Source organism: Taudactylus pleione, unplaced genomic scaffold (assembly GCF_031769625.1).
Source record: "Taudactylus pleione unplaced genomic scaffold, aTauple2 ptg000221l, whole genome shotgun sequence".
In the NCBI taxonomy this organism is placed as follows: Eukaryota; Metazoa; Chordata; class Amphibia; order Anura; family Myobatrachidae; genus Taudactylus; species Taudactylus pleione.
The window spans coordinates 382,909-406,785 of record NW_028284623.1 but is presented as its reverse complement, the minus strand read 5'-3'; the positions used below and the strand labels follow the sequence as shown (position 1 = coordinate 406,785).

Below are 23,877 nucleotides of genomic sequence, written 5' to 3'. Positions count from 1 at the left end.
TGTACCTCCCGCACTGACTGCTGGATATGTGTCTGTACCTCCCGCACTGACTGCTGGATATGCGTCTGTACCTCCCGCACTGACTGCTGGATATGTGTCTGTACCTCCCGCACTGACTGCTGGATATGCGTCTGTACCTCCCGCACTGACTGCTGAATATGTGTCTGTACCTCCCGCACTGACTGCTGGATATGTGTCTGTACCTCCCGCACTGACTGCTGGATATGTGTCTGTACCTCCCGCACTGACTGCTGGATATGTGTCTGTACCTCCCGCACTGACTGCTGGATGTGTGTCTGTACCTCCTGCACTGACTGCTGGATGTGTGTCTGTACCTCCCGCACTGACTGCTGGATATGGGTCTGTACCTCCCGCACTGACTGCTGGATATGTCTCTGTACCTCCCGCACTGACTGCTGGATACGCATCTGGTACCTCCTGCACTGACCTGCCGGATATGGGTCTGTACCTCCTGCACTGACTGCTGAATACGCGTCTGGTACCTCCTGCACTGACTGCTGGATATGTGTCTGTACCTCCTGCACTGACTGCTGGATATGTGTCTGTACCTCCTGCACTGACTGCTGGATATGCGTCTGTTACCTCCTGCACTGACTGCTGGATATGTGTCTGTGCCTCCTGCACTGACTGCTGGATATGTGTCTGTACCTCCTGCACTGACTGCTGGATATGTGTCTGTGCCTCCTGCACTGACTGCTGGATATGTGTCTGTACCTCCTGCACTGACTGCTGGATATGGGTCTGTACCTCCCGCACTGACTGCAGGATATGTGTCAGTACCTCCCGCACTGACTGCCGGATATGTGTCTGTACCTTCCGCACTGACTGCCGGATATGTGTCTGTACCTCCCGCACTGACTGCCGGATATGTGTCCGTACCTCCTCACTGGCTGCCGGATATGTGTCTGTACCTCCCTTACTGACTGCCGGATATGCGTCTGTACCTCCCGCACTGACTGCTGGATATGGGTCTGTACCTCCCGCACTGACTGCTGGATATGTGTCTGTACCTCCTGCACTGACTGCTGGATATGTGTCTGTACCTTCTGCACTGACTGCTGGATATGCGTCTGTGCCTCCTGCACTGACTGCTGGATATGTGTCTGTGCCTCCTGCACGGACTGCTGGATATGTGTCTGTGCCTCCTGCACTGACTGCTGGATATGTGTCTGTGCCTCCTGCACTGACTGCAGGATATGTGTCTGTGCCTCCTGCACTGACTGCAGGATATGTGTCTGTACCTCCTGCACTGACTGCTGGATATGTGTCTGTACCTCCTGCACTGACTGCTGGATATGTGTCTGTACCTCCTGCACTGACTGCGTGTCTGTACCTCCTGAACTGACTGTTGGATGTGTGTCTGTACCTCCTGCACTGACTGCTGGATATGTGTCTGTACCTCCTGCACTGACTTCTGGATATGGGTCTGTACCTCCTGCACTGACTGCAGGATATGTGTCTTTGCCTCCCGCACTGACTGCTGGATATGTGTCTGTACCTCCCGCACTGACTGCTGGATATGTGTCTGTACCTCCCGCACTGACTGCTGGATGTGGGTCTGTACCTCCTGCACTGACTGCTGGAAACACGTCTGTACCTCCCGCACGGACTGCTGGATATGTGTCTGTACCTCCTCACTGACTGCCGGATATGTGTCTGTACCTCCTCACTGACTGCCGGATATGTGTCTGTACCTCCCGTACTGACTGCCGGATACGCGTCTGTACCTCCCGTACTGACTGCCGGATATGCGTCTGTACCTCCCGCTCTGACTGCCGGATATGTGTCTGTACCTCCCGCACTGACTGCCGGATATGTGTCTGTACCTCCCGCACTGACTGCTGGATATGTGTCTGTACCTCCCGCACTGACTGCTGGATATGTGTCTGTACCTCCTGCACTGACTGCTGGATATGTGTCTGTGCCTCCTGCACTGACTGCTGGATATGTGTCTGTGCCTCCTGCACTGACTGCTGGATATGTGTCTGTACCTCCTGCACTGACTGCTGGATATGTGTCTGTGCCTCCTGCACTGACTGCTGGATATGTGTCTGTACCTCCTGCACTGACTGCTGGATATGTGTCTGTACCTCCTGCACTGACTGCTGGATATGTGTCTGTACCTCCCGTACTGACTGCTCGATATGTGTCTGTACCTCCCGCACTGACTGCTGGATATGTGTCTGTACCTCCCGCACTGACTGCTGGATATGTGTCTGTACCTCCCGCACTGACTGCTGGATATGTGTCTGTACCTCCCGCACTGACTGCTGGATATGTGTCTGTACCTCCCGCACTGACTGCTGGATATGTGTCTGTACCTCCTGCACTGACTGCTGGATATGTGTCTGTACCTCCTGCACTGACTGCTGGATATGTGTCTGTACCTCCTGCACTGACTGCTGGATATGTGTCTCTAGTGTTCTCCCCAGAATTTTTATCCATCCGGGTGGTTTCAAGAAGTAGCCGGGTGGGGCCTTCGCAATAATAAAATGATTTAAACCCTGACCCTATAATGATTTAAATTGAAATATCATTTTATACATTAATTCTCCTCTTCTTATTAGAGGCCCAGTCGTCTGACTTTGAAAAAGCTGCAAAGTCTGTAGGACCTGGTTCTATTTATACAGCTCCCAGATACTGTCCCCACTTGCCGGCTCCCAAAGTGCCGGGTGGTGCACCCGCAAAATACAGCCTGGGGAGATCACTGGTCTGGTACCTCCTGCATTGTATGTGGATGTGATTTGAGTCAGTGTCACTTGTTACCACGTTCAATCCTGGACAGTCGCCGCTGGTCACGATCATTTAGCACCTGTGGTCGGCCACTGCGCTGTCCACGGTGGGTGATAATGGCTGCCATGAGGTATTCCCAGTACACACGTGACAACGTAGAGCGAGGAATGTTGACAGTCCTCTCACCGTTTGGAAATGTCCCATCCGTCTGGCACCCACTATCATGCCCTATTTGAGCTCCAATAGTTGATGTCGTCTAGCCCTGAGCAGCCTAGCCGGTATACAACTGACTCACATCTCCTTGCCATGAGCATCCTAGCCGGTGTACAACTGACTCACATCTCCTTGCCATGAGCAGCCTAGCCGGTGTACAACTGACTCACATCTCCTTGCCATGAGCAGCCTAGCCGGTGTACAACTGACTCACATCTCCTTGCCATGAGCAGCCTAGCCGGTGTACAACTGACTCACATCTCCTTGCCATGAGCAGCCTAGCCAGTGTACAACTGACTCACATCTCCTTGCCATGAGCAGCCTAGCCGGTGTACAACTGACTCACATCTCCTTGCCATGAGCAGCCTAGCCGGTGTACAACTGACTCACAAGATGTCAAAGTACAAGTGATGCAGGTCTGGGCATTTCCAAGATGTCACAGTACGGTGATGCCACCTACCATTACCTTTACATACTGCTATCCCATGACATTTGGCACCTCAGTGCGATGAATCTGGTTCTCTGGGTACACCAGGCTCAGTTGATCAGTTGTTTTTACGACCGGTCGGAGAGCGATAATCAGCACACACGGCAATGGCTGGTTTATGATATTGTGTATTCATTTCAGTTACTTTTTACCAGAGTGCTATAAAATTGTATCTGCACCCCCACCTGCTGGATATTCTGCCCAGCAATAAGATCAGCATGAGGCAGGAAACATTCACTATTTGGTCCTGGATGTGCATGCAGTCCTGTCCTTCAGATGGCTTCTCAGACATTGCTAGCGAGTAAGTGAAAGTTTCTAAACTGTTTGTAAGTCATATAAATAACAATGAAATAGGTTCATGAATAACATTTAGCACAAAATGGTACAAGATGGCTGCCGATAATACAGGATAGAGTTACCATTAAACATACAGAAGATAATGTTTACTCTATGAAGTGTAATCCTATTCTTACTACAGGCTGTGTGACATCCGTGCTCAGTATATACTGTGAGCAATCTCCTCTTTCTTCATTGTCATTTTATTTACAAATAACAACAATAATTATCTGCATTTACATGTTGGTAACACTTATCTCAGCTTTGTATGTAGCCGTGTGCATTATATGTGACATAACCTCCTAGCTTCCTAATGATGAGGGATGCAATACCCTCAGCTGCTGTACAAAGATATTTACAATGAGACCCTGGTGTATCATAAATATGGAGAATCATGTACTAATTAAATTACAGATATTGGTCACCTCTGGGCTCGTTGTGTCAATGTCCATTTATGTCGTCAGCGCAATAATGTTATCTATACTCACAATGATCTTCTGACATTACTAATGATTATTCTACTTCTGGGCAATTAGCTTATGCGATAATTATGCGTCACTATACGTAATGCAATATACTGTAGATATCTAGCTATCACTGTTGTTATATATACATACACATGAGTTGTGGCTATTATATAATGAGACTGTACTTGTAAAAAAAGAAACCATACTTTGTGCGTTAAAAGGGAGTGGGGGAACATTGACCTTGGACTATCCAAAAATGGTTTTGCAAGTGTCCCCCCTCACACAGATCATTTGCTCTCACATAGTGTTCGAAGAAGTTGTTTTTTGCCTATGCATCATAAAAATGCTTAGTTCAATTGTAGTGAATAAAATGCCCACCGAATCTTACCGTATGCTAATTGAAGCTTACGCAGCAGATTGTAGTCACGTACACGTGTGTTTGAGTGGCACAAAAGATTTAGTGATGGTTGTGAGGCTGTCGAAGAGGATGATCATCCCGGAAGGCCTTGCACATCAAAAACAAATGAAAATGTTGACAAAATTGAGAAAACTCTTCTATTTGACCGTCGACTCATCATCAATGATGAATTAACATTACTACAAAAATGTTCTAGCAACTTTTCAGGAAAGAATCAGAAGAAAGGGACCAGAGTTGTGGAAAAATGGTTTCAACTTCCATCAGGACAACGCAGCAGCCCACACATCTCTCTCTGTGATGCAGTTTTTGGCCGAGAAACAGATAGCAGTGCTAGAACACCCTCCATACTCGCCAGGCCTAGTGACTTCTGTCTTTTCCCTTAAGTCATAGTGACTTCTGTCTTTTCCCCGAAGTCATAGTGACTTCTGTCTTTTCCCCGAAGTCATAGTGACTTCTGTCATTTCCCCGAAGTCATAGTGACTTCTGTCTTTTCCCCGAAGTCATAGTGACTTCTGTCATTTCCCCGAAGTCATAGTGACTTCTGTCTTTTCCCCGAAGTCATAGTGACTTCTGTCGTTTCCCCGAAGTCATAGTGACTTCTGTCGTTTCCCCGAAGTCATAGTGACTTCTGTCTTTTCCCCGAAGTCATAGTGACTTCTGTCTTTTCCCCGAAGTCATAGTGACTTCTGTCTTTTCCCTTAAGTCATAGTGACTTCTGTCTTTTCCCTGAAGTCATACTGACTTCTGTCTTTTCCCTGAAGACATAGTGACTTCTGTGCCTGATTCAGACCCGCTCGCGAGCACAGGACGCTCGCAAGCGGGTCGATGGTGCCCCACTGCGCATGCGCACGACGGAGGGAGCTCCGTCGTGCGCATGCGCGAGACCCGGCTAGCGACGGGATAGCCGTCGCTCCGGGTCTCGCACCAAAGGGGGCGTGCTGTCGATGTTGATTGACAGCACGCCCCCTTTGGTGGGCGTGCCAGGGGCGTGGCTGCCAGACAGAGGCGTTCCCATCAGAACGCCTACTGTCTGAAGCCGGCCCCACTGACATCAGTAGTGATGTCAGTGGGAGTGATTTTGGCTCTGATAGAGCCAAAATCACTCCAGGGCTTGCGGCAGCGAGACCCTACCGCAGGGTCTCCGTCGCAAGCCCGATGGTCGCGATGGTCTTGACCATCGCGACCATCATCTTGGACGCTCGCTATAGCTGTGGGTGGTCACCCACAGCTATGCGAGCGTCCAAGAGGCCGCTCCATTTTCATGTAGGAGGGCCCTGATTCAGAGCGAGCGCTCTGGTCAGAGCGTCCGTCTCTGAATCAGGCCCTGAGTTACATGCAGAGCAGCGTTGTAGCTCCTCGGGAGCACTTGTGAGTTCTGGGCTCTATAGTGTGATGTATAGGAGCCATAGGTCACCTTGCTCTCTGTAAGTGTCAGGCACACGGTTAGCACAGAAAAGCAATCTGTCTACATCACCCGAAGTCTGCATCCATGAGTGCTAAGCCATTTAGCCTGGGCGCAAATGCAGAACAATTATATTTTATACATTTATGAAGTCATTACCAATTATTATTATTTGTTACAGGTGCTTAAAGTGGGCCTGTGTGAAGTTGTGTGTATAAGACAATTCCTATGGGTGTAATGACTATAGTAAGAAGATGCCTAAATCTGGGTGTCTTTGCCAGAAATAGGGCTCCCCCTGTATAAAAAATTTCACCAGTGATGGGTTCCACATGCCAAGATCCTCTATATTGTATCTGAATCTGATGTTGGAAGGGTGAGGCTGGGCATCCAGCGCAGAGCGCATATACTGTATGACTTACCAATGGACGGTCCCCACATCCCCGATATACAGGCTCAGTGGCGGTGTAGTGCAGCTTCTCTTCTTCCTTCACCTGTACCCCGTCCCCACATCCCTGATACACAGGCTCAGTGGCGGTGTAGTGCAGCTTCTCTTCTTCCTCCACCTTTACCCCGTCCCCACATCCCCGATATACAGGCTCAGTGGCGGTGTAGTGCAGCTTCTCTTCTTCCTCCACCTGTACCCCGTCCCCACATCCCCGATATACAGGCTCAGTGGCGGTGTAGTGCAGCTTCTCTTCTTCCTCCACCTGTACCCCGTCCCCACATCCTCGATATACAGGCTCAGTGGCGGTGTAGTGCAGCTTCTCTTCTTCCTCCACCTGTACCCCGTCCCCACATCCCCGATATACAGGCTCAGTGGCGGTGTAGTGCAGCTTCTCTTCTTCCTCCACCTGTACCCCGTCCCCACATCCTCGATATACAGGCTCAGTGGCGGTGTAGTGCAGCTTCTCTTCTTCCTCCACCTGTACCCCGTCCCCACATCCCCGATATACAGGCTCAGTGGCGGTGTAGTGCAGATTCTCTTCTTCACCTGTACCCCGTCCCCACATCCCCGATACACAGGCTCAGTGGTGGTGTAGTGCAGATTCTCTTCTTCACCTGTACCCCGTCCCCACATCCCCGATATACAGGCTCAGTGGCGGTGTAGTGCAGCTTCTCTTCTTCCTCCACCTGTACCCCGTCCCCACATCCTCGATATACAGGCTCAGTGGCGGTGTAGTGCAGCTTCTCTTCTTCCTCCACCTGTACCCCGTCCCCACATCCCCGATATACAGGCTCAGTGGCGGTGTAGTGCAGATTCTCTTCTTCACCTGTACCCCGTCCCCACATCCCCGATACACAGGCTCAGTGGTGGTGTAGTGCAGATTCTCTTCTTCACCTGTACCCCGTCCCCACATCCCCGATATACAGGCTCAGTGGCGGTGTAGTGCAGCTTCTCTTCTTCCTCCACCTGTACCCCGTCCCCACATCCTCGATATACAGGCTCAGTGGCGGTGTAGTGCAGCTTCTCTTCTTCCTCCACCTGTACCCCGTCCCCACATCCCCGATATACAGGCTCAGTGGCGGTGTAGTGCAGATTCTCTTCTTCACCTGTACCCCGTCCCCACATCCCCGATACACAGGCTCAGTGGTGGTGTAGTGCAGATTCTCTTCTTTACCTGTACCCCGTCCCCACATCCCCGATATACAGGCTCAGTGGCGGTGTAGTGCAGATTCTCTTCTTCACCTGTACCCCGTCCCCACATCCCCGATATACAGGCTCAGTGGCGGTGTAGTGCAGCTTCACACTGTCATACATGGTGCTATATTTTTGTACCACACTTTCTTATTCCCATGATAAATATTTAGGGAGATTTATACATTTCGTAGAGCTAAAGATAAGCTTCGGGTCTGGCCATCACTAATAAGATAGGTAGTAAATAATTTATTACAGTATACAGTACTGAGTTATTGCGCTGGCTGGAAGCATCACATACTGTTCAATATGAATTGTTACATTATGCCAAGTATTTGTGAATAATAGTGTGGACGGGAGACTTGGGACGGGGGCAGTGATGGTAAAAGGGACACCTGGGTCACAGGGGAAGTGATGGCAATTCTGGGGCAGAATACAACATATTCTCATGGCGGAGAGAGGATATTCCTGCAACAACTGGTAATAAATGATATAGTGTGAAAGATTAGAACAACGGTCCTTCATGTTTAATTCCATAAATTCTAATTCCATTATTCCACATGAAGACAAATCAAAAATCAATAAAATCTAAACTCAATAATATGTGACTCACTTATATCATAATCAGCCATGAAACTAAGTATAATGATACAACGCCTGATAACAGTCAGCCGAGAATACATTGCCTAGCCTTGGCCAGCCGGGGGGTACCTTGGGGTGTGGTGATATATAAATAAATATATATATATATATATACATATATATATATATATATATATATATATATATATATATACTGTATATAATAAAATGATGAGATCTCTTATTTCCACCTTTTGCCAGTGTTATTACCTTTAATCCCTTTTTATGCTCGGGTAAGTATTTCCTTAAATCTTATTCTTTCTGCTTTTATCCTGGTGTCTATATTATGTGGTTATATTAAATATTTGAAATAGTTATTTGGTTTCCATGTATCATTCTGGTGGAAGCGTAATTCGCAGCCACTATAATCAGGCGAATGATTTACTGTCCCCTCCTGACATAGATCACACTAATGCCATTTGCAACATTAAACTCTCATTGCTGCGTCCCCGCGCTGATTGCTGGGCGGCTGACAAGATGCAGATCAAGCGACTAATTGTGAAATGTGTCTTTCCAGGCAGACAGAAATGACATTACTATTCCCAATAAATGAATGTAATATCTATTAACTAGGCAATTAACCAATTAGGCCTGACATTTTTATTTTTTAGTGTCCACGTTGGATAGTTGTGACTCGGAACACGGAAGTGTTAGATGGTTTTACTGCCCCTGTACTAATCCTGCACAGAGCGACGGACTTTCTGTGCTGATTGTTACCGTTCTTGTGAGATACAAAAAAGTGGGAGTTATTAAGAACAGTAATTGTCCAAGCCGGACAGTTACCCAAGGGGGAAGGGTTAGGTTTAGGCTGTGGGGGTGGGAGGGGGGAAGGGTTAGGTTTAGGCTGTGGGGGCGGGAGGGGGGAAGGGTTAGGTTTAGGCTGTGGGGGTGGGAGGGGGAAGGGTTAGGTTTAGGCTGTGGGGGTGGGAGGGGGAAGGGTTAGGTTTAGGCTGTGGGGGTGGGAGGGGGGTAGGGTTAGGTTTAGGCTGTGGGGGCGGGAGGAGGGAAGGGTTAGGTTTAGGCTGTGGGGGCGGGAGGGGGGAAGGGTTAGGTTTAGGCTGTGGGGGTGGGAGGGGGAAGGGTTAGGTTTAGGCTGTGGGGGTGGGAGGGGGAAGGGTTAGGTTTAGGCTGTGGGGGTGGGAGGGGGAAGGGTTAGGTTTAGGCTGTGGGGGTGGGAGGGGGAAGGGTTAGGTTTAGGCTGTGGGGGTGGGAGGGGGGAAGGGTTAGGTTTAGGCTGTGGGGGTGGGAGGGGGAAGGGTTAGGTTTAGGCTGTGGGGGTGGGAGGGGGAAGGGTTAGGTTTAGGCTGTGGGGGTGGGAGGGGGGTAGGGTTAGGTTTAGGCTGTGGGGGTGGGAGGGGGGAAGGGTTAGGTTTAGGCTGTGGGGGCGGGAGGGGGGAAGGGTTAGGTTTAGGCTGTGGGGGTGGGAGGGGGAAGGGTTAGGTTTAGGCTGTGGGGGTGGGAGGGGGAAGGGTTAGGTTTAGGCTGTGGGGGTGGGAGGGGGAAGGGTTAGGTTTAGGCTGTGGGGGTGGGAGGGGGAAGGGTTAGGTTTAGGCTGTGGGGGTGGGAGGGGGAAGGGTTAGGTTTAGGCTGTGGGGGTGGGAGGGGGGAAGGGTTAGGTTTAGGCTGTGGGGGTGGGAGGGGGAAGGGTTAGGTTTAGGCTGTGGGGGCGGGAGGGGGGAAGGGTTAGGTTTAGGCTGTGGGGGTGGGAGGGGGGAAGGGTTAGGTTTAGGCTGTGGGGGCGGGAGGGGGAAGGGTTAGGTTTAGGCTGTGGGGGCGGGAGGGGGGAAGGGTTAGGTTTAGGCTGTGGGGGTGGGAGGGGGAAGGGTTAGGTTTAGGCTGTGGGGGCGGGAGGGGGGGGGAGAGGTTTAGGCTGTGGGGGTGGGAGGGGGGAAGGGTTAGGTTTAGGCTGTGGGGGTGGGAGGGGGAAGGGTTAGGTTTAGGCTGTGGGGGCGGGAGGGGGGAAGGGTTAGGTTTAGGCTGTGGGGGTGGGAGGGGGGAAGGGTTAGGTTTAGGCTGTGGGGGTGGGAGGGGGAAGGGTTAGGTTTAGGCTGTGGGGGCGGGAGGGGGGAAGGGTTAGGTTTAGGCTGTGGGGGTGGGAGGGGGGTAGGGTTAGGTTTAGGCTGTAGGGGTGGGAGGGGGTAGGTTTAGATTTAGGCAGCGGGGGGGGAGAGGTTTAGGCTGCGGTGTTGGGGGGGGTTAGGTTTAGACTGCGGGGAAGGGGGAAAGGTTAGGTTTAGGCTGGGAGGGCGGTGAAGGGTTTAGGCTGGGAGGGGGGGGAGGGTTAGGTTTAGGCTGGGAGTGGGGGGGAGGGTTAGGTTTAGGCTGGGAGGGGGGAGGGTTAGGTTTATTGTGCGGTGGGCGTGGGTTAGGTTTAGTCTGTGGGGGGGGGGGAGTTAGGTTTAGGGGTGGGGTAAGGTTAGGATACTTGCCGGCGAGTGTTGGTATCCTAACCCTGTCAGGATGCCGGCATCCCATACCCAACTTATATTTATAGGGGCCTATTCATTATACAGCCTCGATTGGCCCCCAATAATTAAGCATGTAACTCGCCGTGATTCTAATATACCAGAGCAATTCTGTATTAGGAGAGGAAGCTGGTCCCGCCAGTCCTGCCACTGTCACCGCTAAGTACTAGCAGCGGAAGTTGCACTGCTGGGTGACCTGAGCCAACACCTGCACTGTCTGAGGGGGTCTGTCATCAAGTTTCCCATAGTAAGGAGAGGGGCTCTGACATCACTATTCCCATAGTAAGGAGAGGGGGCTCTGACATCACGTTTCCCATAGTAAGGAGAGGGGCTCTGACATCACGTTTCCCATAGTAAGGAGAGGGGGCTCTGACATCACTATTCCTATAGTAAGGAGAGGGGGCTCTGACATCACTATTCCCATAGTAAGGAGAGGGGGCTCTGACATCACGTTTCCCATAGTAAGGAGAGGGGCTCTGACATCACGTTTCCCATAGTAAGGAGAGGGGCTCTGACATCACGTTTCCCATAGTAAGGAGAGGGGCTCTGACATCACGTTTCCCATAGTAAGGAGAGGGGGCTCTGACATCACGTTTCCCATAGTAAGGAGAGGGGCTCTGACATCACGTTTCCCATAGTAAGGAGAGGGGCTCTGACATCACGTTTCCCATAGTAAGGAGAGGGGGCTCTGACATCACTTCCCATAGTAAGGAGAGGGGCTCTGACATCACTTTTCCCATAGTAAGGAGAGGGGCTCTGACATCACTTTTCCCATAGTAAGGAGAGGGGCTCTGACATCACGTTTCCCATAGTAAGGAGAGGGGCTCTGACATCACGTTTCCCATAGTAAGGAGAGGGGGCTCTGACATCACGTTTCCCATAGTAAGGAGAGGGGGCTCTGACATCACTTTTCCCATAGTAAGGAGAGGGGCTCTGACATCACGTTTCCCATAGTAAGGAGAGGGGGCTCTGACATCACTTCCCATAGTAAGGAGAGGGGGCTCTGACATCACGTTTCCCATAGTAAGGAGAGGGGGCTCTGACATCACATTTGCCATAGTAAGGAGAGGGGGCTCTGACATCACTTCCCATAGTAAGGAGAGGGGCTCTGACATCACTTTTCCCATAGTAAGGAGAGGGGCTCTGACATCACTTTTCCCATAGTAAGGAGAGGGGCTCTGACATCACGTTTCCCATAGTAAGGAGAGGGGCTCTGACATCACGTTTCCCATAGTAAGGAGAGGGGGCTCTGACATCACGTTTCCCATAGTAAGGAGAGGGGGCTCTGACATCACTTTTCCCATAGTAAGGAGAGGGGCTCTGACATCACGTTTCCCATAGTAAGGAGAGGGGGCTCTGACATCACTTCCCATAGTAAGGAGAGGGGGCTCTGACATCACGTTTCCCATAGTAAGGAGAGGGGGCTCTGACATCACATTTGCCATAGTAAGGAGAGGGGGCTCTGACATCACTTCCCATAGTAAGGAGAGGGGCTCTGACATCACGTTTCCCATAGTAAGGAGAGGGGCTCTGACATCACTTTTCCCATAGTAAGGAGAGGGGGCTCTGACATCACTTTTCCCATAGTAAGGAGAGGGGGCTCTGACATCACTTCCCATAGTAAGGAAAGGGGGCTCTGACATCACTTCCCATAGTAAGGAGAGGGGCTCTGACATCACTTTTCCCATAGTAAGGAGAGGGGGCTCTGACATCACGTTTCCCATAGTAAGGAGAGGGGCTCTGACATCACGATTCCCATAGTAAGGAGAGGGGCTCTGACATCACGTTTCCCATAGTAAGGAGAGGGGGCTCTGACATCACGTTTCCCATAGTAAGGAGAGGGGGCTCTGACATCACTTTCCCCATAGTAAGGAGAGGGGGCTCTGACATCACGTTTCCCATAGTAAGGAGAGGGGGCTCTGACATCACATTTGCCATAGTAAGGAGAGGGGGCTCTGACATCACTTCCCATAGTAAGGAGAGGGGCTCTGACATCACGTTTCCCATAGTAAGGAGAGGGGCTCTGACATCACTTTTCCCATAGTAAGGAGAGGGGGCTCTGACATCACTTTTCCCATAGTAAGGAGAGGGGGCTCTGACATCACTTCCCATAGTAAGGAAAGGGGGCTCTGACATCACTTCCCATAGTAAGGAGAGGGGCTCTGACATCACTTTTCCCATAGTAAGGAGAGGGGGCTCTGACATCACGTTTCCCATAGTAAGGAGAGGGGCTCTGACATCACGATTCCCATAGTAAGGAGAGGGGCTCTGACATCACGTTTCCCATAGTAAGGAGAGGGGGCTCTGACATCACGTTTCCCATAGTAAGGAGAGGGGGCTCTGACATCACTTTCCCCATAGTAAGGAGAGGGGCTCTGACATCACGTTTCCCATAGTAAGAAGAGGGGCTCTCATCACTTCCCATAGTAAGGAGAGGGGGCTCTGACATCACGTTTCCTATAGTAAGGAGAGAGGGGTCTGACATCACGTTTCCCATAGTAAGGAGAGGGGCTCTGACATCACGTTTCCCATAGTAAGGAGAGGGGGCTCTGACATCACGTTTCCCATAATAAGGAGAGGGGGCTCGGACATCACTTTTCCTATAATAAGGAGAGGGGCTCTGACATCACGTTTCCCATAGTAAGGAGAGGGGCTCTGACATCACGTTTCCCATAGTAAGGAGAGGGGTTCTGACATCACTATTCCCATAGTAAGGAGAGGGGCTCTGACATCACGTTTCCCATAGTAAGGAGAGGGGCTCTGACATCACGTTTCCCATAGTAAGGAGAGGGGCTCTGACATCACGATTCCTATAGTAAGGAGAGGGGTTCTGACATCACGTTTCCCATAGTAAGGAGAGGGGGCTCTGACATCACGTTTCCCATAGTAAGGAGAGGGGCTCTGACATCACTTTTCCCATAGTAAGGAGAGGGGCTCTGACATTACGTTTCCCATAGTAAGGAGGGGGGCTCTGACATCACGTTTCCCATAGTAAGGAGAGGGGCTCTGACATCACGATTCCCATAGTAAGGAGAGGGGCTCTGACATCACGATTCCCATAGTAAGGAGAGGGGGCTCTGACATCACGTTTCCCATAGTAAGGAGAGGGGGCTCTGACATCACGTTTCCCATAGTAAGGAGAGGGGCTCTGACATCACGATTCCCATAGTAAGGAGAGAGGGGCTCTGACATCACTTTGCCCATAGTAAGGAGAGGGGGCTCTGACATCACGTTTCCCATAGTAAGGAGAGGGGGCTCTGACATCACTTCCCATAGTAAGGAGAGGGGGCTCTGACATCACGTTTCCCATAGTAAGGAGAGGGGTTCTGACATCACTATTCCCATAGTAAGGAGGGGGGCTCTGACATCACGTTTCCCATAGTAAGGAGAGGGGCTCTGACATCACGATTCCTATAGTAAGGAGAGGGGTTCTGACATCACGTTTCCCATAGTAAGGAGAGGGGGCTCTGACATCACGTTTCCCATAGTAAGGAGAGGGGCTCTGACATCACGATTCCTATAGTAAGGAGAGGGGTTCTGACATCACGTTTCTCATAGTAAGGAGAGGGGGCTCTGACATCACGTTTCCCATAGTAAGGAGAGGGGCTCTGACATCACTTTTCCCATAGTAAGGAGAGGGGGCTATGACATCACGTTTCCCATAGTAAGGAGAGGAGGCTCTGACATCACGTTTCCTATAGTAAGGAGAGGGGGCTCTGACATCACGTTTCCCATAGTAAGGAGAGGGGGCTCTGACATCACGTTTCCCATAGTAAGGAGAGGGGCTCTGACATCACTTTTCCCATAGTAAGGAGAGTGGCTCTGACATCACGTTTCCCATAGTAAGGAGAGGGGCTCTGACATCACGTTTCCCATAGTAAGGAGAGGGGGCTCTGAGATCACGTTTCCCATAGTAAGGAGAGAGGGGTCTGACATCACGTTTCCCATAGTAAGGAGAGGGGACTCTGACATCACGTTTCCCATAGTAAGGAGGGGGGCTCTGACATCACTTTTCCCATAGTAAGGAGAGGGGGCTCTGACATCACTTTTCCCATAGTAAGGAGAGGGGCTCTGACATCACGTTTCCCATAGTAAGGAGAGGGTCTCTGACATCACTTTTCCCATAGTAAGGAGAGGGGGCTCTGACATCACGTTTCCCATAGTAAGGAGAGGGGCTCTGACATCACGTTTCCCATAGTAAGGAGAGGGGCTCTGACATCACGTTTCCCATATTAAGGAGAGGGGCTCTGGGAATGGGTATCTGAGAATATCCTCCGCTCTAGCAAACAAAGAGCTGGTGACGGGGAGATCACATCGGGCGACTAATGATGAATGGGATGAATGACATGTAATAGCGCCCTTTGTTGAATAGGCCCCATAGACACTCTTCATGCTGCCAGCAGCTGCACATGCCATAGGGGAGGTCTGTCCTGTACACACGTGGCACCGAGCATTCATGGCTACTGCTGTGTGTACAAACCTTTCATATTACAGATGGTTCTAATGCTTCGTACACACAGCACACGGAAGCAGCGCTAGATAAAGCCTATACCTTGTACAGTGCTCTGAGTACATGCAGGAATGGGGGTGTGCTGGGTATAGGAGCCCATACCTCCCTTAGGCAGCCGCAGCCACTATCCAAAGCGTCTCCATCCCAGGTCACAGCCAGCTCTCAGGCAAGATGGAGAAAGAGAGAGTGAGTGTATGTGGGAGTGTGTGTGTGTGTATATATATGTGTGTGTGTGTAATATATACAGTCAGGTGCATAAATATTGGGACATTGACAGAATTTTGATATTTTGGCCTCTATTCACCACCACAATGGCTTTGAAATGAAACAAACAAGATGGGATTTACCTGCAGACTTTCAGATTTAATTTGAGGGTAATTACATCCACATCAGGGGAACGGTGTAGGAATTACAACGCTTTCTATATGTGCCTCCCACTTTTTAAGGGGCCAAAAGTAATGGGACAAACTAAACAATCCCAAATCTAACTTTCACTTTTTACTACTTTGTTGCAAATCCTTTGCAGGCAATTACAGCCTGAAGTCTGGAACGCATAGACATCACCAGACGCTGGGTTTCATCCCTGGTGATGCTCTGCCAGGCCTCTACTGCAAATGTCTTCAGTTCCTGCTTGTTTTGGGGGCATTTTCCCTTCAGTTTTGCCTTCATCAAGTGAAATGCATGCTCAATCGGATTCAGGTCAGGGGATTGACTTGGCCATTGCATAACATTCCACTTTTTAGCCTTAAAAAACTATTTGGTTGCTTTTGCAGTATGCTTCGGGTCATTCTCCATCTGCACTGTGAAGCGCCGTCCAATGAGTTCTGAAGCATTTGACTGAATATGAGCATATAATATTGCCCGAAACACTTCAGAATTCATTCTGCTGCTTTTGTCAGCAGTCACATCATCAATAAATACAAGGGAACCAGTTCCATTGGCAGCCATACATGCCCACGCCATGACACTAAAACCCACCATGCTTCACTGATGAGGTGGTATGTTTTGGATCATGAGCAGTTCCTTTCCTTCTCCATACTCTTCTCTTCCCATCACTCTGGTAGAAGTTGATCTTTGTCTCATCTGTCCATAGGATGTTGTTCCAGAACTGTAATGGCTTTTTTAGATGTTGTTTGGCAAACTCTAATCTGGTCTTCCTGTTTTTGTGGCTCACCAATGGTTTACATCTTGTGGCGAACCCTCTATATTCACTCTTGTGAAGTCTTCTCTTGATTGTTGACTTTGACACATATACACCTACCTCCTGGAGAGTGTTCTTGATTTGGCCAACTGTTGTGAAGGGGATTTTCTTCACCAGGGAAATAATTCTTCTGTCATCCACCACAGTTGTTTTCCGTGGTCTTCCGGGTCTTTTGGTGTTGCTGAGCTCTCCGGTGCGTTCTTTCTTTTTAAGAATGTTCCAAACAGTTGATTTGGCCACACCTAATGTTTTTGCTATCTCTCTGATGGGTTTGTTTTGATTTTTCAGCCTAATGATGGCTTCACTGATAGTGACAGCTCTTTGGATCTCATATTGAGATTTGACAGCAACTGATTCCAAATGCAAATGTCACACCTAGAATCAACTCCAGACCTTTTACCTGCTTAATTGATAATGAAATAACGAGGGAATAGCCCACACCTGTCCATGAAATAGCTTTTGAGTTTATAGTCCCATTACTTTTGGCCCCTTAAAAAGTGGGAGGCACATATAGAAACCGTTGTAATTCCTACACCGTTCCCTTGATTTGGATGTAATTACCCTCAAATGAAATCTGAAAGTCTGCAGGTAAATCACATCTTGTTTGTTTCATTTCAAAGCCATTGTGGTGGTGACTAGAGGCCAAAATCTGAAAATTCTGTCAATGTCCCAATATTTATACACCTGACTGTATGTGTGTTGTTTGTGTGTGTGAGTGTGTATGTGTATGTATGTGAGTGTGTATGTATGTATGTGCGTGTGCTTTGGGAAGGAGAGGTGTTGCCTTTGCCCCAGGTGTAGGGGGGGAGGGTATTTCCTGTACACAGCTATGGATCTAGGGTACATGCTCATGAAGGCTTTATTTCGGCTCTTTAGCTGTGTATGAGTGCACACCCTAAAACAGACAATAGAGGTAACAACATTGATATTAACGTTACAGGGTCGGATCTCCCATATCCCAAATTCTGCTATCCGAAATATTAAAAAAACTGGAATATTTTGGATCTGCCGTGACCGCCAGCGTGGGAGTGCCTTTGCAGACACTCTCTCACCGGCTCCTTCTCCTCTACAGCGCCGGATGCAGCCGGAACCCCCCCCCCATCCAACCGCAGGCCCTCCCACACCATGCCGGTGTGCATGCCGCAGGACCTCCCCGCACTCTCGCCACGGACTCCGCTGGACTCTTCCGCACCCCCAGTGTGGACGCCGCCATATCCCTGCAACACAAGCCGGACCCCACCTTAGACAACGCCGGACCCACGCACTTCTGCCTACGCCGCCAGACCCCCAGGTATTGAAATTACCAAAAATAATACGAAATCCAAAATGCTCCTGGTCTGGAGACTCGGCCTGTATTATTATTATTATTATTATTATTATTATGTATATAGAAGAGAGAGTGTTATTAGTAACTGCAGAAGCCCGGGACGTGCAGATACAGCTGCTTTATGGTGACCGCGCACTGTACAGAAATACGTACATTCCTGCAACAAAAGTTTACATACCCCTAATCTAAATTAGGCCCTAAATAACTTTATCCACACGGAGCTATAGTTCACAACTGAAATGTTATTATTAAATTGTGTATCTTCCTGTTATTCATCCTTAAAGATGTTGCTCCAGGATTCCGGCTTTGTGGCTTTCTTGCGCTGGAACATAACGGGGATGGGTGTTACTGTATATTTCCATTAGCCACCGGAAGGGTTAAATCTCCTCTTATGACTGTCATGTATAAAGGGCTGGGGGCTCACTCATTGTCCGATGCTTATTAGATCAGCCCGGCTTCATCTCTTGTGATACATTTCAAATTGCTCTGTAGGTAATGTTAAGATAATTAGAAAATGATCACAGCTGAGAATAACTAAACGGGAGCAGAGGCTCCTCAGTGACATTTATGCAGCACAGCATTAATAATTCTGCCAGCGAGCAATGAATAGACCATTGTTGTGAGCGATATCCGTATAGCGGGGAGGGAATTAGCTGAAAACAGACGTGGGTGAGAGAAAACACAGGGAACTTCTGAGGATGAGCCTTTCAAAAAAGCACTAATTAAGGGCGAATATCTCAGAACCATCTATGAGCGCTATCTATCCTGACGAGACAAATACATTTATTTTTTATATGGAATTTTGTTGATGAAATTATTTTCTTTGCATTAATTATCACACGATGACACAAAACATCGCACATACAAGGAATACACTGTCCAGTCTCCAATGTCCAAATATTCCGAAATACAGAATCTTTTCACCATGGCTGAGATAGTGACACATTTGCTTTTTGATGGTTCAATGTACAAAAAATTTGTGTAAGACAGTAGTTTATTAACACTATTGTATAATATTATCTGCAGACTGTGTGTATAAGGTGTATATAATGAGCTGCAGACTGTGTGTGTGTGTATAAGGTGTATAGAATGAGCTGCAGGCTGTGTGTGTGTATAAGGTGTATAGAATGAGCTGCAGGCTGTGTGTGTATAAGGTGTATAGAATGACCTGCAGGCTGTGTGTGTGTATAAGGTGTATATAATGAGCTGCAGACTGTGTGTGTGTGTATAAGGTGTATAGAATGACCTGCAGGCTGTGTGTGTATAAGGTGTATAGAATGAGCTGCAGGCTGTGTGTGTATAAGGTGTATAGAATGACCTGCAGGCTGTGTGTGTATAAGGTGTATAGAATGAGCTGCAGGCTGTGTGTGTATAAGGTGTATATAATGACCTGCAGGCTGTGTGTGTGTATAAGGTGTATAGAATGAGCTGCAGGCTGTGTGTGTGTATAAGGTGTATAGAATGAGCTGCAGGCTGTGTGTGTATAAGGTGTATAGAATGAGCTGCAGGCTGTGTGTGTATAAGGTGTATATAATGACCTGTTGGCTGTGTATAAGGTGTATAGAATGACCTGCTGGCTGTGTATAAGGTGTATAGAATGACCTGCTGGCTGTGTATAAGGTGTATAGAATGACCTGCTGGCTGTGTATAAGGTGTATAGAATGACCTGCTGGCTGTGTATAAGGTGTATATAATGACCTCCTGGCTGTGTATAAGGTGTATATAATGACCTGCAGGCTGTGTGTGTGTATAAGGTGTATATAATGACCTGCTGGCTGTGTATAAGGTGTATATAATGACCTGCAGGCTGTGTGTATAAGGTGTATATAATGACCTGCTGGCTGTGTATAAGGTGTATATAATGACCTGCTGGCTGTGTATAAGGTGTATATAATGACCTCCTGGCTGTGTATAAGGTGTATATAATGACCTGCTGGCTGTGTATAAGGTGTATAGAATGACCTGTTGGCTGTGTATAAGGTGTATAGAATGACCTGCTGGCTGTGTATAAGGTGTATAGAATGACCTGCTGGCTGTGTATAAGGTGTATAGAATGACCTGCTGGCTGTGTATAAGGTGTATATAATGACCTCCTGGCTGTGTATAAGGTGTATAGAATGACCTGCTGGCTGTGTATAAGGTGTATAGAATGACCTGCTGGCTGTGTATAAGGTGTATAGAATGACCTGCTGGCTGTGTATAAGGTGTATAGAATGACCTGCTGGCTGTGTATAAGGTGTATATAATGACCTCCTGGCTGTGTATAAGGTGTATATAATGACCTCCTGGCTGTGTATAAGGTGTATATAATGACCTGCTGGCTGTGTATAAGGTGTATATAATGACCTCCTGGCTGTGTATAAGGTGTATATAATGACCTGCTGGCTGTGTATAAGGTGTATATAATGACCTGCTGGCTGTGTATAAGGTGTATATAATGACCTGCAGGCTGTTTGTATAAGGTGTATATAATGACCTGCAGGCTGTTTGTATAAGGTGTATATAATGACCTGCTGGCTGTGTATAAGGTGTATATAATGACCTGCTGGCTGTGTATAAGGTGTATATAACACATAAATGCATTCTGTGTATAGATTTAGGTCCCATTCCCAAGATATCTCATTATGGTATGCACATATTCCAAAATACGGAATATTCCGTTATCCAAAATACCCCTGGTCCCGAGCATTTTGAAATGGGAGACTCAACCTGTATTTCCAATTGGAGGCAGGAAAGGGCGATGATGGTCAGCGTTCTTGAAAACAAGGATGTGACAGTCCCACTTTCAAGGTGTGCCGAGTCCAGTGTGCAGATTTCCTGGCCCTGGCACAGTGTAATCACCGACCATCCTGCGTAACCTCATGGTTACTGAGATGGGCGATGTTTTTGATCCGATGCTGCATTTTCAGACACATTGGGAACACAGAAGCTGGCAGGAGGCGTCTATTTACACCAGACGGCGCCAGTAGCAGTTACATAGTTACACACAGCAGCTGAGTAGAGCTTTGCCGGTTAGAGCGTCACATTTGTAGGCGTTATTGTAAAATGCCATTATCCCAGCACGTTAATTCCGGGACCACTTCAATGCTTAGTGTATTCAGCACACTGGACTTTAATGTACGTTTACTTGTGATAACTTTTAGGGCTTAATAATGGCCTGTATGAGAAATGAGAGGGAATAGACAGAAGGAGAAAGCTTGGTTGGGATAAAGGGCCTGATTCAGAGCCGCTCGCTGTTTGCGAGACGAGCGCTCGCTCTGAATAAGGGCGGGGTTTTGTTGTTTTTATTTTCGGGCCTCCAGGCCGCTCGCTAAGCTGTGGGTGACCACTCACAGCTTTGCGAGCTGCCTGGTGATGGTCGCGATTATCACGACCATCGGGCTTGCGAGGAGACCCTGTGGTAAGGTCTCAGCTCTCGCAAGCCCGAGTGGACTTCCTGCTCTAATAGAGCAGGAAGTACACTAATGACATCGACAGCCGCCCCGTGTTGTAGCGAGACTCGTTGCGACGGAGTTGCCATTGCAGTACTTGTCTTGCGCATGCGCGCGCCGGAGGCAGCGCATGCGCAGTCGGGGACCATCTACTGGACCATTTTCAGAGCAAATAAATGATGAGATTTGGAGTGTACACTAGTAATATATCCTTCCAATTCTCACGATGATCTGTCCTAAGACCGGCACAAAAGGGATGTGTATAAATCACCATTCAGCAGACGTGTCGGACAGATGATCAGAAATGCGCACACACTACAACATGTACGCCATATCGGCTCATCGTTCTGCAGACCAGTCACATCCAATCTCCCAGTCTGACTGGTTTTGGAACAATAATCAGCCCCTGGTGCTGCGTAATCATCAAACACAAAGTAACACGATATTTCCTGGCTAAAAATAAAAAATATATTTTATTTTTTGGAAATTTATGTTACTGAATCTTATTTATCCACGATGTTTCTTTTATATAGGTCATTGTGTAGAGAAGTGAGAATAACCTACTCTGACCACATTGTATATTATTTGTACCATTAAATAATGATTGCTTCCCATTGCCGCATGCGGCGGTAACCGCCAGGAGGAGAGACATAAACATACAGCCGCATTCTAAACAGTTTATCATGGCCATAACCATATCATGCAAAGCGAATGTAATAATCTAACCTGCACTGTTCTCATTCATTTCCCTAACAGATTCAGGCGCACGGGATAAGACGCGGCTTCTCCACGAGTGCTACCAGCTTGCCCAGGAAAAGAGTAAATTGAATCGTTACGAATCAGAGCTGCAGTCCGTGTAAGTTTCATGGCGTCCGTCATTAGTATGCACAGCACATCATTAGGGGGGACACGAGGAGGACAGGAAATGTGCCCGTCTATTCATTTTGGTGATAGTCACAGGTATACATTGTCTCCCCGCCGCATGCAGATCTTATTACTGCCATAAATTGCTTGGTATTACATCTGGCATAGACTGTTCTCGTTAGCACAGGGAGGACGCGTTGTGTCTCTGCGCCTCACCCTGCCATGCCGTAATCTGTTGCTGAGAATAATAAATACAGAAGCCCCTTATGTAAGTTTATTTATTTTATGTATTTTAGACTACAAAACAGTTTTCCAATCTCCAGCCAAGTTAATGTGACAGGAACATTGTCATGTAATATTGCCAGATCCCAATGTAAGTGTATGGAGCTGTACATAACATTACTGCGCGCTGGGTGGGTGATTGCACGTGGCTTATTGCTTTTGTGATTATACACTACAAATACCGTGTTACATGACTCCTGGTTCTTGGTTTTATTCTGAAAATCATCCGACTGCAGAACATGTATAGTAACACTCAGGTGTACAGTAATATTCAGGTGTGCAGTAACATTCAGGTATACAGTAATATTCAGGTGTACAGTAACATTCAAGTATACAGTAACATTCAGGTGTACAGTAACATTCAGGTGTACAGGAACACTCAGGTGTACAGGAACACTCAGGTGTACAGTAACACTCAGGTGTACAGTAACATTCAGTATACAGGAACACTCAAGTGTACAGTAACATTCAGGTGTACAGTAACATTCAGGTATACAGGAACACTCAGGTGTAAAGTAACATTCAGGTATACAGGAACACTCAGGTGTACAGTAATATTCAGGTGTGCAGTAACATTCAGGTATACAGTAATATTCAGGTGTACAGTAACATTCAAGTATACAGTAACACTCAGGTGTACAGTAACATTCAGGTATACAGGAACACTCAGGTGTACAGTAACATTCAGGTGTACAGTAACATTCAGGTATACAGGAACACTCAGGTGTACAGTAACATTCAGTATACAGGAACACTCAAGTGTACAGTAACATTCAGGTGTACAGTAACATTCAGGTATACAGGAACACTCAGGTATACAGGAACACTCAGGTGTAAAGTAACACTCAGGTGTAAAGTAACACTCAGGTGTACAGTAACACTCAGGTGTACAGTAACACTCAGGTGTACAGTAACACTCAGGTGTACAGTAACACTCAGGTGTACAGGAACACTCAGGTGTACAGGAACATTCAGGTATACAGGAACACTCAGGTGTACAGTAACATTCAGTATACAGGAACACTCAGGTGTACAGTAACATTCAGGTGTACAGTAACATTCAGGTGTACAGGAACACTCAGGTGTACAGTAACATTCAGGTATACAGGAACAAACAGGTGTAAAGTAACATTCAGGTATACAGGAACATTCAGGTGTAAAGTAACACTCAGGTGTACAGTACCATTCAGGTGTACAGTACCATTCAGGTGTACAGTACCATTCAGGTATACAGTAACATTCAGGTGTACAGTAACATTCAGGTGTACAGTAACATTAAAGTGTACAGTAACACTCAGGTATACAGTAACACTCAGGTATACAGTAACATTAAAGTGTACAGTAACATTCAGGTGTACAGGAACACTCAGGTGTACAGTAACATTAAAGTGTACAGGAACACTCAGGTGTACAGTAACATTAAAGTGTACAGTAACATTCAG

General features: G+C 48.0%; 1 protein-coding gene across 1 annotated transcript in view; it reads left to right on the top strand.

The window, feature by feature from the left end:
* Positions 1–23,877, top strand: part of LOC148517326 (F-actin-monooxygenase MICAL2-like) — a 122,822-nt gene that overhangs the window by 86,052 nt on the left and 12,893 nt on the right. Inside the window, exon 10 of the mRNA XM_088478837.1 lies at positions 22,046–22,145. Within this exon, the coding sequence (XP_088334963.1) occupies positions 22,046–22,145 (100 nt within the window). The remainder of the gene's footprint in view (positions 1–22,045; positions 22,146–23,877) is intronic.